Source organism: Salvelinus namaycush, chromosome 1 (assembly GCF_016432855.1).
Source record: "Salvelinus namaycush isolate Seneca chromosome 1, SaNama_1.0, whole genome shotgun sequence".
In the NCBI taxonomy this organism is placed as follows: Eukaryota; Metazoa; Chordata; class Actinopteri; order Salmoniformes; family Salmonidae; genus Salvelinus; species Salvelinus namaycush.
The window spans coordinates 63,239,850-63,255,120 of NC_052307.1; the positions used below are offsets into that span (position 1 = coordinate 63,239,850).

At 43.4% G+C, this 15,271-nt stretch overlaps 1 protein-coding gene across 3 annotated transcripts in view; it reads left to right on the forward strand.

The window, feature by feature from the left end:
* Window positions 1-412: 412 nt before the first annotated feature.
* The window catches only part of LOC120046981 (probable C-mannosyltransferase DPY19L3), a 36,779-nt gene continuing 21,920 nt past the window's right edge, over window positions 413-15,271 (forward strand). The window contains exons 1-3 of one of the 3 annotated variants that reach the window (XM_038992539.1): window positions 413-484; window positions 1,667-1,787; window positions 6,103-6,230. In XM_038992539.1, the coding sequence (XP_038848467.1) occupies window positions 1,676-1,787; window positions 6,103-6,230 (240 nt within the window). In that variant the 5' untranslated portion in view covers window positions 413-484; window positions 1,667-1,675. The other 2 variants (XM_038992532.1, XM_038992547.1) reach the window with 2 other exon arrangements.

A 15,271-nucleotide genomic window follows, 5' to 3' on the forward strand; every position in this document is an offset into this window, starting at 1 on the left:
AAGAAAACCCCTTGAATGAATAGGTGTCACCAAACTTCCCGGAACCTGATAGTGGTGGTGGTACATTTTATACATCTTACATCCAGAATGTAGCCTAAGTGTTTACAATTGTGTGAGTTGCTGTCTTTTTTAATTGATGTTGACATTCAGCATAATAATAAGCAATTCGACTACGATGTGGCGCTGTGCTGTTGTGTGTTCTATGTATCGATTTTTGTAGGACCAGAATTATTCATATTCATTTATTAATTTATACATAAAAAAGTATCAGTTTTTCATCTCTGCATATTAAACAAATACATTTTTTTTCTCGTTGTGGGTGACATAGAAGGCGCCGGGTCTGAAAATGTGCTACATTGTTTCAAGCCTTTATACAACTGAACTAGAGACTACGCATGTATCAAGTGTCGGTGGGAGGGAGAGAGGAGAAACCTTTGGACATCAAATAAGGGATTGCAAGCGCTGTCGAGGGTGAGGCATAAATGTATGAACAAGTGTAATCAAATCCTTTTTTGTTGCTATCAAAAACGACATTCACTATCGACCGAGCATGAAACCGATACTGAGGCTGTCCATTCGAAGAGACCGAGATTAGCGAGTGATGCGATCTGATATTTCATGACATTCTAGCAGCGGCGTGAGTAGGAAATGCCGCAGCAACCCAGGCCTGTGTGATGAATGAAAACAGCGAATGAATGAAAAGCAAGAGACAATTGTGTAGTTTGTTTGCGGTTTTTTCATGGGTTACCACAAACATGTGTTTGTGTTTAGTTGTTTTTCTTTTTGCAAAACTGTAATGGCAGCATAGGATGATGGAGACGCGAAACACTTTCGATAGACAGTCAGTCACTATTTGATGACATCAGGGGACATGTTGATGTGCAGTCTGTCCCATGAGGTAACGGTGAAAACATTGCTCTTTGCTGTTCAAATTAAGTCAATAGCAACCTATACAATGACACATGGTAAATACGAAAGATGCTTTGCATTATACTATGGGTGTCCATTATGATTCCAATTCCATAACCTATATAGGATGTAATACAATAGGACAATGGCCTGCTGAAGGAGACACATACCGCCTCAGTCAAGCAGCATCACACTTGGATGTCGTTTTAACCGGTCATTTTCTAATTGTGTGTGAACGGATGGTTACCTCTTATGCATTTAAATGTACTTTCTACTCTCTCTCTCTGTCTGTGTGTGTGTACATTCTTAAACACTTACTGTGTACCTATGTTTGTCCTCTGTTGCGTGCCTTTTTTTGTTTGCTGAAATCCATACTTTTGAGTAAAATGTTAATCAAATACAACTACAGCCTGTTTCCTTGTTGAGATCCAATTGGCAGATGTGCATTCGTGCCGAGTTGCCATCTTAGAGCAACAGCAACGAGGAAACAGTCTGCGATTTGTATTTGATTAACGGTTTATCAAAAAGTATGCATTTCAGCAAACAAAGAAAGGAATTCACCGGCAGAGGATATGCATAGGTACACGGTAAGGGTTTAAGAACGAAACATGTTTGTGAATCAGCGCATGTCGATTAGAGAATCGAAGGAGTCAGAGATTCACTCCTCCGCGGAGGAGTTGAGGTACTTGGCAGGGTGTGTGTGTGTGTACGTCCCTATCTTGTGTGGAAGACTAATAGCTGCCCCTCCTTTTTCCAGTGAGCCACCATGACTGCCCTTAGGCAGAGGAAGGGCAGCAAAGGAAGTAAGGAGCCTGGTCCAGAGGTCCTGAACCAGAGGTTCTACCCTTCAGCAGAGCCCCTATCGAGGACTTCAGACGGTTAGTGTCATGCTCAGTATTCATATCAACCTATTGGACCAATCCCTGAGTGACGGCCGCACCGCGTGTTACACAGTAAAAAAAAAAAAACTGCTTTACAGATAGCATATATGTACCTTAACGCTCCCTTTAAACAATACGTAATGGAGTTAACAACGTACAATAGCTTGAAATGTTTGCGGATGGAGCCATCCAATTGGTATTTGGGTGGCTCAACCCATTGGAGCGTTGTCAACAAGGACGGTCACGTGTGTTGTGAAGCAGAGGTTCACTGGTTCGAGCCCTGTATGGGACAGCGACTTACAGTGATGCCGTTTACAGTGGTGCTTTGACCCGGATTGGCAGATGGGCTCAGCTCAACAGCAGGGGTAGCTCGCTGTGTAGTGAGTTTAGAAGGGGTGAGTGTAGGGATGGGTACCGAAACCCGGTATTAAACGGGGCCCCTTACCGTGTACCAATAGTGTCGATAAGCTGGGACATTATCGCTTCTGCTTTCAGTACGAGAGAAATTTAAGAAAATACATTTCCTGGTTATTATTGCTACATAAACGTTATCTTGCACATTTTATCTCAACAACCGTTTCTAATTTGCAATAAGATTAAGACATTTGTTTGAGGCATTTTCGCTATTCCCAATCCAGAAGAGAGATCTCTCTCACGCGGAGCCTGTCTCTCTCACACGCTACAGCGCACACCAGAAAGACCCTTAATTAGTGACGATGGCGGAGAGAACTACACGTTCAAAAGTGTGGTTCCACTTCACCAGAGTCGATACTGACAATGCTCGTTGCCACAAGTGCAACAAGACTTCTTTGCTTGGAAGGGCGGAAACACGAGCAAACATCTATCGAAAGTGCATCGTGTACAGGCAGAGAAATGCACAGTTTTTGTTAAAGTTGCAGCTACAATGAACCAAACCACTCCTCCCTCTAATACTGCTGGTCCAAGCCAAAGACAAGCCCAAAGCCCCTTCACGCTGGCAGCTAGTGGGAGGATGCCTGAGAAGAGGGTGAATGAGTGCCACCAAGCCGTGATCAAGTTCATAGTGAAAGGCCTTACACCCCTTTGCAACAGTGGAGTCCAAGGGCTTTAGGTAACAGGCTGTCAGTATATATTGAGTTGTATTTATTTTTAGGATATAGTAGTATAAAAGGGTTGTATGTTAGTCCCATCACTCCACAATACAATACACAACAACACAATAATTCAACACATGAAAACGCTCTTTTTTTTACTGTAAAGAGATGAGCAAGGCACTCAACCCCAAATGTACCCCTCCCTCCAGGAGTTACCTCAGTGACACATTTAATTCCTACCTGGTATGAGCTGAAGGATGTGCCAAAGCTGGCCATCACATCATACGGGTGGACCAGCCTCTGTCAGAACCACTATCTCACTGTTACAGTGCACTACACAAGCCAGGGCAGTGTAAAACAAAAGGTCCTCCCCTAGAGTGCATTGTACAAATTGCAAACTGGTGAAGTAGTGACAGAGGAGATCTCAGACATTCTGGAAGAGTTTGTGATCGAGCCAAGCAAGATTGACGCTTTGACTGTTGATAATGGTGGCAATATGGATGTTGCCATCAAGAGGCTACACTTCCTAAAAATAGGATGCTTTGCACACACATTGAATCTGGCAGCGCAGAAAATCTACAAAGTGACTTCCATTGATAAATGGGCAGCCCGAATCAGAGCAGTGGTTGTGTGGTTCAAGAGATCCTCGATGTCCCAAACAGTCTTGAAGGAAAAGCAGCAGCTCCTTGGTAAGAAGCCAGTTCAATCTATTAGAAGTATTATTTTGAAATTCCCACATTTAACAATTTAATTCAATATTCAAGTGTGCGGTAATGAAATGTTTGTTGTTTCAGACCTTCCGCATGCGGCACTCATCCCAGATGTCAAGACCAGATGGAACTCGCTCTAATGATAGAGAGATTCATGGAGCCGTATCCAGCGATACAAGCTGCAGCCTTGGACCCACGACTGCGAAAAGCAATGACCAAGGACAACCGGGACCGTCTGAAGGACGAGGACTTCCATAAGGCTGAGGAGTTTGTCCAGCTCATGAGAATCCTCTATACATCCACACTGTGGGTGTCATGTGAAAAGAATGCCACCTGTGGACAGATCATACCCATCCTCCACAAACTGGAAGAGCACTTCACTGTGAAGCGTGAAGATACAACGTTCGTGGCAAGCATCAAAGAGAAGGTGTGGGAGAACCTCTCTGAGCGCTATCAGGATGAGGACATTCAAGCCTTCCTGCATGAGGCCACAGCAATGGACCCCAGATTTAAAGGGAGGCCGGTGAGTGACGCCACCTGGGACAGGCTGAGGAAGGCAACTGTTAAGGCCAATGTGACAGGAGCAACACCAGGGCTGACAGAGGAGCTGGAGCAGACACACAGAGCACCTGCAACAGGAGGAGGAGGAAATGGAGGAGACAGTCCCTCCATTGTACAAAACAAGGAGTGCCTTGGAGGAGCTGTTCTCACAGGAGGACAGGGAGTTGAGGTTGACGATCCAACAGGACACCTCGTCCCTCAACCTCAGCGAGCGTGTTGACCTAGAGGTCGAGCTCTACAAAGGCCTACCTCCCGTCCCTATGGCTGAAGATCCTGTGATGTGGTGGGAGAAGAGGGCTACTCTGTCCCTCCTCACAAACATTGCAACAAGCTACCTCTGTGCTCAAGCCTCCTCCACCCCTAGCGAGAGGGTATTTTCGACTGCAGGGAACACAATGAGCCAGGAGAGGTCCCGACTTCTGCCAGAGAAGGCAAATATGTTGATCTTTCTCCAGAAGAACTGCTAAGAACTGTTAGTCCTTTTGCAGCCTACCTGCACGCCCCACCCGTGTTGCTCTAAACCACTGTATTTTCTTTTGCAGGAAAATATTATTTATCTAATTTGTTTTACATTTCCATCATCACAACATTAGTCTATAATAGTGATAAGTTCAAAACATTGCTGTTTATTTTGCTGTAAATCATTTTTTCTTATTTTACATTTCATAAAATAAAGCAAAGCAATGTTAATTCTGTTCTTAATTAGTTTCGTTTTTTTTCGGAAGAAATATCAAAAATACCCAGAATATCGTTAAAGTACCGGATCGATAAGCGGTATCGGTAAGAGTAGTAATACCGTTAAAATCTTAACGATACCCATCCCTCGATGAGTGTAATGGAGTTCAGAATGTACCGTAAACTCACTCTACAGCTAGCTTGGAATGTTGCGGATGGAGCCATCCAATTGGTACCTTTTTAGGGGGCTCAACCCATTTGAATGTTGTCAAGGAGGGTGGTCACGTGTTGCGTAGCAGAGGATCACTGGTTCGAACCCAGTATGGGCAGTCGGACAGCGGAGGAAGCTAAGCTGTTAGCAGCACAAATACACACTAGCGATACACATAATATAGAAATGAGGACGTGACCCTTTGCTTTTGTTTTCTTATATCCCATACATAACTTTATTGCAGAAATACAATCTGGCCATTTGATATCATCGTTTCTCTATGTTGAATGCATGCTTCATAGTTTACGTTGTAACAGTCACTTGTATATTTAACTCCATCTAACTTTCATTGAACCATTTATCAGCAAACAGTAAAAGTTCTGTATAATGTCTCGTTTACTGCCGTGTCTCTAGTCACCAGCACCATGTCTGCGCAGCATGAAGTATGTTTCTGGAGGGGCGTTGGGAAATGCCACCCCTCTATTCACCGCAGAGGAACTATTTTTCCCTTGACGTGTTAAAATAGCAAAGTACCGTTTCATTCATAGATAATTTTTTTTGCGTACTGCTAACGCTAAAATAACTATATTTAAAATCTGATCAGTACATTCCCACTTTATATCATGATGATGTGTATTTAAAATGAATGGCGCTGACCACTCCCCATACATTCTCTCTGTCAAACCGCTTCTTTTCAGGTGACGTATGTACGTTCTGTTCCTGCACCTTAGATCTGTTTCTTTTTTTAAGTTGAGACATTAGGACAGTCTGTTTTTCATTTCAATTAATTAATCAATTTTGTCTTTATTAAAGCACTTTGGTTTATTTTCTCTAGTCATAATTTGTATTTTGCAAATTTGGTAAATAAAACCCCAACATTTTTTTGCACCCTATCTCAGTATCTCTTGTTGCCTCCTTGGTCATCCCTAACATCCTGTTAGGCATGGTGTCACATTGGTCAACGTAAGATGCTTATAGTTGCCTCATAATGCATACATACGAGAACCTTGTTTAGCCAAAGATTTATAGGCTATCAATGGAGACATTTAATATTGTTTTGTGTTATGTTATTCTCTCTTCAGGCGTATGGACATGGAGGACAGTGCTATGGGTTGCCATAGGTTGGATTGTGGGCATTAGTCTTGGCATCTTGTGCTGCATCTACGTGGCTACGCTCCATGAAAATGACCTGTGGTTTTCCAACATTAAGGTGAGAATCACCCCCTAAGATGGCCTCCCTGTATCACCATTGTTACTTGACTGTCCTGCAATCCACCCCTCGTCAAGTTCACATGTAGGAATCATATAGTCAAGTTGTTGGCAATAATGAATAGGGTATAGAAAGGAAGACATCTTGATTTAAGTGTAACTTCTATGACATATCATGAGTTATGACCTATTTCCTTTGTTGGATTTCCTGATGTCATAAACACCTCAAGGTGAAACAGACGGATTTGTTCTCCACGTCTTTCTAGTCAGATTGTTTTTCAGCCCTTTTATATCCAAAGTCCTGAAATTCAAGCCAGCGGTTGTTACCAAATCCACCCTGAGCCTCCCAGGACAGTATAAAAGAACATGTGATTCTGCCCAAAGATATTATGTCATGTTCAGTCTGACGTGAAGTGCCTTTCCTGTGGTCTGGGACGTCATTAAATGGACTACATTTTGAGCTTCTTGTCAGGCCTCCCTCCTCAATAATTCCCGGGTGTTGATTTTGTCAGGAGCAGTGGTAGTCGACAGGTTTTTTTCCCTCACGGTGCTGTGTTTTCTCTTTGAGAGTCCAGGTGTATACCTCCCACACAAATGCACAGCACAACTCGGCCCACTCATCCACGCTGTGAATAATTTGCTAGTGTGTCATGGAAATCAAAGCGCACACCTAATTGAGCTAACCTGCATGGATGCACATTTTTGATTTTATTCTGTTTCTTTGTCTTTGTGTTGTTTTTCCCCCTTCTCTGCCTCTGTCTCTCTGTGAACGTAGAGAAGGTAGACAGATGTTCTCATTTATAATAAATGCGGGTAACTTTACAGAGCTGGCAGCAGCGACTCCCCTCTATTCAAACTCCATGTGTTTATTTAACACAGTGTTCAAGAGGATGACATCACTGCACATTGTGAGCCTAGCAGTTTCCCAGAAAAGTGTGTGTGTGTGTGTGTGTGTGTGTGTAAAGCCTGATGCCTGTTAATGCTATTCTAGTCGTGGCTTTCTAAGAGATATTAAATCCACACTGTGGAAAAAGCAACAACACTGAACAGCCTAGACGACAGTGGTATCCTATGACTACCGGTACTACCTTATATGATTCATGCTTTGTTCTGGCTTTGGGTAGAGATGACCATGACTGGAATAAGCAATGCTCTCCTTATGTTTCATCAGCTATCCTCAGGAACAATGTCTCTTGACTGAATCAAGTGGGGACTAAGTGCAGTAAAACATGCAGAATATTAATGTCCTTGTCTTGGAGTCAGTGGTGATTTGTTTGTTGCAGTTAATCTATTGTGACTTGAGGGCTGCATGGGAGAATGCCGGTCATGTCTGCTTTGTTTTGGGAGTCTGCTTGTTTTGAAAGAGACCGAATTGAATGATTCCATATTGTTTTTAAGCACCGTCCGCATGTTGGGTGGGTTTTGGCTCAGCGTTGACTGAATGTTACAGTAGCGTTTCTGAAAGGTAGGCATGTCTCTTAGTTATTTCCTATGGGACATCGCTGTTCACAGAGAAGCAGCTGCGTCCGGGCCTACTAAATTCATCACGTGTTAAGTCATGTCCATGACAGTTATAGCACCTACCGAAGCTTATTTCTGGCCACTTCTCACTCCACTTTTTAGAAATATTTAAGCGGTCTGACAAACGTTTTTCCAAACGATGTTCCAGGCTTTTTGTCTTTGTCTTTTTCCTTTCTCTCTCTCTTTTTTAATAGATGTGCCGTTAGGTCACCAGTTGTGGTTGTGAGTTGATTCGCCTTCCCTGTCCGGCGATTTCAGTTGTCTTCCAGAACACAGACCGAGCTGGTCCCTGTTTGCTTCAGATTGTTTTGCTTTTAAAGCCTTTTTTAATGGCCTTGTAAAACGAATGTGATTGCTTTCTTTTCATCAACTGGTTATTAGACAGAGATTGGGCAGTTTTAAAAGAGCGACTGGGAAAACAGAAACCGAGTGAGTGGCCAGCTTTTTTCCCCCAGACTGTTTGCTGGATGATGAGAGGAGTGAGCTTGGAAGTAAGCCTTGGTCACATGGAGAGGTTCTAATCATGACTCCACCTGGGTACTTTCTCATCAGCGGGTGACTGCTGGATGTTAGAGGCAAGACGCGCATGAGCAACCCTGCATCCAGACATGGAAATACGCAAGAGAGGACTGAGCAAGCTGGAGAGTTACTGGGACATCTCTCGTTATGATATGTCTGCTGAAAGATGTGGTGGAGCAAGAGGGGGTTTAAGGGTCAGTGAAAGGGAAGACTCTGGGAGAGATTCCCAGAATTGGTACCGTCTGAGCATTCCACCTCTGTGGCCTTGGCAGACTGTTGTCATAGCAGCAGGGTTGGTATTGGCTGTGCTAACTGGGCTGGCTCATGCCTGGTGTGTTTACTCCATACATGAGAACCTTCTGTGGTTCTCTCACCTCAAGGTAAGCTGTGCTCTGCTAATGTCATCAATCAAATCAAATGTATTGGTCACATGCACGTGTTTAGCAAATGTTATTGCTGGTGTAGCGAAATGCTTGTGCTTCTAGCTCCGACAGACAAGTAATATCTAACAGTTTCACAACATATTCCAAAAAACACGTACATCTAAGTAAGGAATGGATTAAGAATATGTACATATATGTCCGAGCAGCACTGGACTAAGATACAGTGGCAAAGTATAGAATACAGTATATACATATGAGATGGGTGATGCAATATTTAAACACAATTAAAGTGACTAAGATACTGTAGAATAGTATAGAGTACAGTTTACACATATGTGATGAGTAATGCAAGATACGGAAACATTATTAAAGTGGCTAGTATTTCATTTCCTTAAAGTGGCCAGTGATTCCTAATCTATGTCTATAGGCAGCAGCATCTGATGTGCTGGAGATGGCTGTTTAACAGTCAGTGGTGTAGTATATTCAATACAGTATATACAGTTGAAGTCGGAAGTGACGTTTCGGGTAGCCTTCCACAAGCTTCCCACAATAAGTTGGGTGAATTTTGTCCCATTCCTCCAGACAGAGCTGGTGTAACTGAGTCTGGTTTGTAGGCCTCCTTGCTCACACATGCTTTTTCAGTTCTGCCCACAAATTTTCTATGGGATTGAGGTCAGGGCTTTGTGATGGCCACTCCAATACCTTGACTTTGTTGTCCTTAAGCCATTTTGGCACAACTTTGGAAGTATGCTTGGGGTCATTGTCCATTTGGAAGACCCATTTGCGACCAAGCTTTAACTTCCTGACTGATGTCTTGAGATGTTGCTATCCACACTGATGTCTTGAGATGTTATATCCACACAAATTTTCTTCCTCATGAAGCCATCTATTTTGTGAAGTGCACCAGTCCCTCCTGCAGCAGAGCACCCCCATAACGATTGTCATTATGGCCAAACAGTTCTATTTTTGTTTCATCAGACCAGAGGACATTTCTCAAAAAAGTATGATCTTTGTCCCTGTGTGCAGTTACAAACCGTAGTCTGGCTTTTTTATGGCGGTTTTGGAGCAGTGGCCTCTTCCTTGCTGAGTGGCCTTTCAGGTTATGTTGATATAGGACTCATTTTACTGTGGATATAGATACTTGTGTACCTGTTTCCTCCGGCATCTTCACAAGGTCCTTTGCTGTTGTTCTGGGAATGATTTGCACTTTTCGCACCAATGTACATTCATCTCTAGGAGACAGAATGCGTCTCCTTCCTGAGCGGTATGACGGCTGCGTGGTCACATGGTGTTTATACTTGCATACTATTGTTTGTACAGATGAATGTGGTACCTTCAGGTGATAAGAAATTGCTCCCAAGGATGAACCAGACTTGTGGAGGTCTACAATGTTTTGGGGGGCTGATTTCTTTAGATTTTCCCATGATGTCAAGCATAGAGGCACTGAGTTTGAAGGGAGGCCTTGAAATACATCCACAGGTATACCTCCAATTGGCTCAAATTATGTCAATTAGCCTATCAGAAGCTTCTAAAGCCATGACATCATTTTCTGGAATTTTCCAAGCTGTTTAAAGGCACAGTCAACTTAGTGTATGTAAACTTCTGTCCCACTGGAATTGTGATCCAGTGAATTATAAGTGAAATAATCTGTCTGTAAACAATTGTTGGAAAAATTACTTGTCATGCACAAAGTAGATGTCCTAACCGACTTGCCAAAACTATAGTTTGTTAACAAGAAACTTGTGGAGTGGTTGAAAAACAAGTTTTAATGACTCCAACCTAAGTGTATGTAAACTTCCGACTTCAACTGTACATATGAGATGGGTGATGCAGTATGTAAACACAGTTTAAAAGTGACTAAGATACCGTAGAATAGTTTGGAGCAGGGATGCACAATATATCGGTGAACATATCAGAATCGGACGATATTAGCTAAAAATGCCAACATTGGCACCGGCCCGATGTCTAGTTTAACGATGTCTAGTTTAATTTTGTGCTACACGTTCAACACAGCATTCCTGACCTAGCCCACAATGTCTACCTTGTGGATCGAGCAGTCAACAAGTCGAGCAGTCATTTGAAAGAGTAAGAACATTTCAGCGAGACAACTCAAAGGCGCAATCCATTAACGGCAAGATAATGGAATTCATTGCCCTTGACAATCAACCGTTCTCTGTCGTGGGCGATGGTGGTTGCGCACCGGTACACACTACCAAGTGTGCTATTTTTCAGATGTTGCCCTACCGGAGTTACACAGTAATAGCGTCACTGCTATTAGCTTCACGACTGACATTTGGACCTGCGACATCAACCCCATGAGCATGCCGAGTCTGACATCACAATGGGTCGTCGAGGATTTCGTACTGAGGAAAGCCGTATTGCATGCTCATGAATGTGCTGGTTCTCATACTGCTGCTGCCATTTCAATAGCATTTGAGAACATGTTTGAAGCTTGGAAACATGAACACACTAGCTAGCTCCATTCGACCAACTGACTCGAGAAATAAACTCATCAACTGCGCCTGCAGCAGACGTGATACCCTCTGTCATGGCATTGAAACGCCTGCTCTACAAAACTGCTGACACAGGCTGCGAGCAAGCGATTTGGTGGTATTCTCTATTTACAGTGTCGCCACCATGCTTTATGCTGTTACTTTGATGCAGACAAGAAACATGGTTTACGTGAAATGTTACATTACACAGCTGGACAAGATGGAAACGGACACCGTGACAGTGCGCACCGAGGAAGAGAGACCACGGACAGACAGAGCTGAAACTTTACTCTTTGACATGTATGATGAAATCGTGGTTGAGAATGAAACAACTGAACTAACGAACAATGAAACAGCACAGCAAGTAAGTGAAAGTAGGTTTTGATGATGTTTTACTGGTAATGGGGACATACGTAAATGCCAACAAAATCACTTTTTGGTGTGTGTTTAACCTTTATTCAACTAAAGTCAGTTAAGAACAAATTCTTATTTACAATGACGGCCTACCCCGGCCAAACCCAGACGACGCTGGGCCAATTGTTCACCGGCCTATGGGACTCCCAATCACGGCCGGATGTAATACAACCTGGATTCGAACCAGGGACTGTATTGACGCCTCTTGCACTGCGATGCAGTGTCCATGTGTGTGTTTTTACTATTTAACTGTACTAGAATGCTTAAAAGGCTGCTAAAACTAAAAATATTGGTTATCGTATCGGGTTTTTTTGGCAAGGAAAATATTGGATATCTGTATCGGCCAAAAATGTCATATCGGTGCATCACTAGTGTGGAGTGCAGTTTAAACATATGAGATGAGTAATGCTAGATACGGAAACATTATTAAAGTGGCTAGTGATCCATTTCTAAAAGTGGCCAGTGGTTCCTAATCTATGTCTATAGGTAGCCGCCTCTGATGTGCTAGTGATGGCTGTTTAGCAGTCTGATGGCCTTGAGATAGAAGCTGTTTCTCAGTCTCTAGGTCCCAGCTTTGATGCACCTGTACTGACCTCGCCTTCTGGATGATAGCGGGGTGAACAGGCAGTGGCTCGGGTGGTTGATGTCCTTGATCTTTTTGGCCTTCCTATGGCATCGGGTGCTGTAGGTGTCCTGGAGGGCGGGAAGTTTACCCCCGGTAATGCGTTGGGCAGATCACACCACCCTCTGGAGAGCTTTGCGATTGTGGGCGATGCAGTTGCCGTACCAGGCGGTGATACAGCCCGACAGGATGCTCCTGAGGTTGAAGAGGCGCTGTTGCATCTTATTCACCACACTGTCTGTGTGGGTGGACCATTTCAGTTTGTCAGTGATGTGTACGCCGAGGAACTTGAAGCTTTCCACCTTCTCCACTGTGGTCCCATCGATGTGGATAGGGGGGTGCTCCCTCTGCTGTTTCCTGAAGTCCACGATCATCTCCTTAGTTTTGTTGAGGTTATTTTCCTGGCACCAGACTCCCAGAGCCCTCACCTCCTCCCTGTAGGCTGTCTCATCATTGTTGGTCATTAAGCCTACTACTGTTGTCATCTGCAAACTTGATGATTGAGTTGGAGGCGTGCTTGGCCACGCAGTCATGGGTGAACAGGGAGTACAGGAGGGAGCACAAGTGTTGAGGATCAGTGAAGAGGTGTTGTTTCCTACCTTCAACACCTGGGGGCGACCCATCAGGAAGTCCAGGACCCAGTTGCACAGGGCGGGGTTCAGACCCAGGGCCTCTAGATTGATGATGAGCTTGGAGGGTACTATGGTGTTAAATGCTGAGCTATTGTCAATGAACAGCATTCTTACGTAGGTATACCTTTTGTCGAGATGGGACATGGCAGTGTGCAGTGTGGTGGCGATTGCATTGTCTGTGGATCTATTGGGGCGGTAAGCAAATTGAAGTGGGTCTAGGGTGGCAGGTGATATGATCCTTGACTTGTCTCTCAAAGCACTTTATGATGACATAGGTGAGTGCTATGGGCCGATAGTCATTTAGTTAAATTACCTTTGCTTTCTTAGGTACGGGGACAATGTTGGCCATCTTGAAGCATGTGGGAATAACAGACTGGGATAGGGAGAGATTGAATATATCTGTAAACACACCAGTCAGCTGGTCTGCACATGCTTTGAGGACGCGGCTAGGGATACCATCTAGGCCGGCAGCCTTGCGAGGGTTAACACGCTTAAATGTCTTACTCATATCGGCCACGGAGAAAGAGAGCCCAGAGTCCTTGATAGCGGGCAGCGTCGGTGGCACTGTATAATCCTCAAAGCGAGCGAAGGTGGTGTTCAGCCTGTCCGGAAGCAAGACGTCGTTGTCCGCAACGTGGCTGGTTTTCCTTTTAGAATTCGTGATTGTCTGTAGACCTTGCCACATAGGTCTCGTGTCTGAGCCGTTGAACTGGGACTCAAATTTGTCCCTATACCGATGTTTAGCCTGCCTGATTGCTTTGCGGAGGGAATAACTACACTGTTTGTATTCTTCCATATTCCCAGTCTTCTTGCCCTGGTTAAACAGTTTTGCGCGAATGCTCCCATCTATCCATGCTTTCAGGGAGCCCGGTACACCCCTTTCGTATAATGGGATGATGTTGCCTTTTCTGAAAAGTACTTGCAATACAGGTTAACATTCTTTAAAATATTCAACTTGTGAATTAACAGCAATTGGGGAGATAATCTTGGTTAACCCAGAACTAAAATCTTGTGTAATGTGTTTAGATGCTCGACAACGGTACCATTTATTTAAGTGATAATGCCAGTGAAGCCGGTGCTTGGAAGATATATTTGCACGGGTGTTGTTAGGCCCGAGAAAAGTCGAGGGCTGGCAAACTGTGCCAATATATCCTCCACCGGCTTCGAGGGCATTATCACTTTTATACAATGGGTTACCAACATATTCAAATAATGATTTGCATATTTTATTTAAAAACGTTATTTTGATTAATTTATTCTTACTGTTTCATCCTTCCACAAGATATAGTCCCAACACAAATCTAGGGTTGCTATTCAAGCCTGCTGGTCGTTTGTTCTATCGTTCGGTTGCCATACCAGCTGGCAACGTTCTTATCCCTTGCTTGCTAGCTAGCTAGCTAGCCAACTACGGCTAATTTACAGTCACGTCAAACAGTGTAGCCAGAATAACAGCAAAGTAGCTGCATTTGCGTTTGTTTAAGCAGTTTTCTTGTGACATTTATTTGGATTTGTCCATAATGAGATAATGATGCTTGATTTTGCCTGGCATAGAAAATGCGCTCTCTCGTCAAGACACTGTTGTTCAGAGGAGCTAGCCAACAACACAGCTAACACAATCACTTCAAACTGAAGCTGGAAAGACAGCAAACTAGCTGCATTTTGTTTTAGCTGCTTTCTATTGATATGTATTTGTATATATCCATAATCATGCTGCTGATTCATGATTTTTACTGGCTGAAAAAAGCTGCATGCCTGTCCTTTATTTATATCATTTAACCTCTATTTAACTAGGCTGTCTCATAACAAGGCTGTCTCGTCTGTCTCATCCCGACTCCTGACACTTTCATTACTATGTGACAGCTGGAGGTCAAATTTGAATATTGAAACAATGTTGCAAATGTTAGAGAGACAGCGAGGTTTATTCAAATCTCTACTGTTGAAAACTAAATGTTAGTGTAAAAGAAATGTGAGAATGTCTTGATATGTTTTATAGTGGAGATCAAGTTTATAAATTGCCTGGCTGGGCTGATGAGACAGTGGATTGTGCAGTTAGATGCAACAGAGTAAATGGGCTTTTTAACGTCATTCAGGATTAGACCCACCCATTATATAAATGTAGGTAATCTGTCCACGAGAGATTATTGAGAAGATAGCAGGGGTTGTATTGTGGTTACATTTAAAAAATATATATTCTATAATGAAGTTATAAAGAGATGTAATCATTTATATTTTTCCCAGGTGCATCCATTTGCAGGCTTCCTACTCTCTGTCATTTCCCACACGACGTCAGTAATGCTGCGTATCCAGCACAATGTCTCAGGGGAGGACGTTATATTTCACTGTCCCATTCTTAACCACGCATTTTTAATGCACCCGTCTATTATAGTCAACATGTTTAAGGCTCAGACAGTATTAACGGCTGTGCATGCATGAAAAAAAAAATCAGTGAAGTTTTTCCA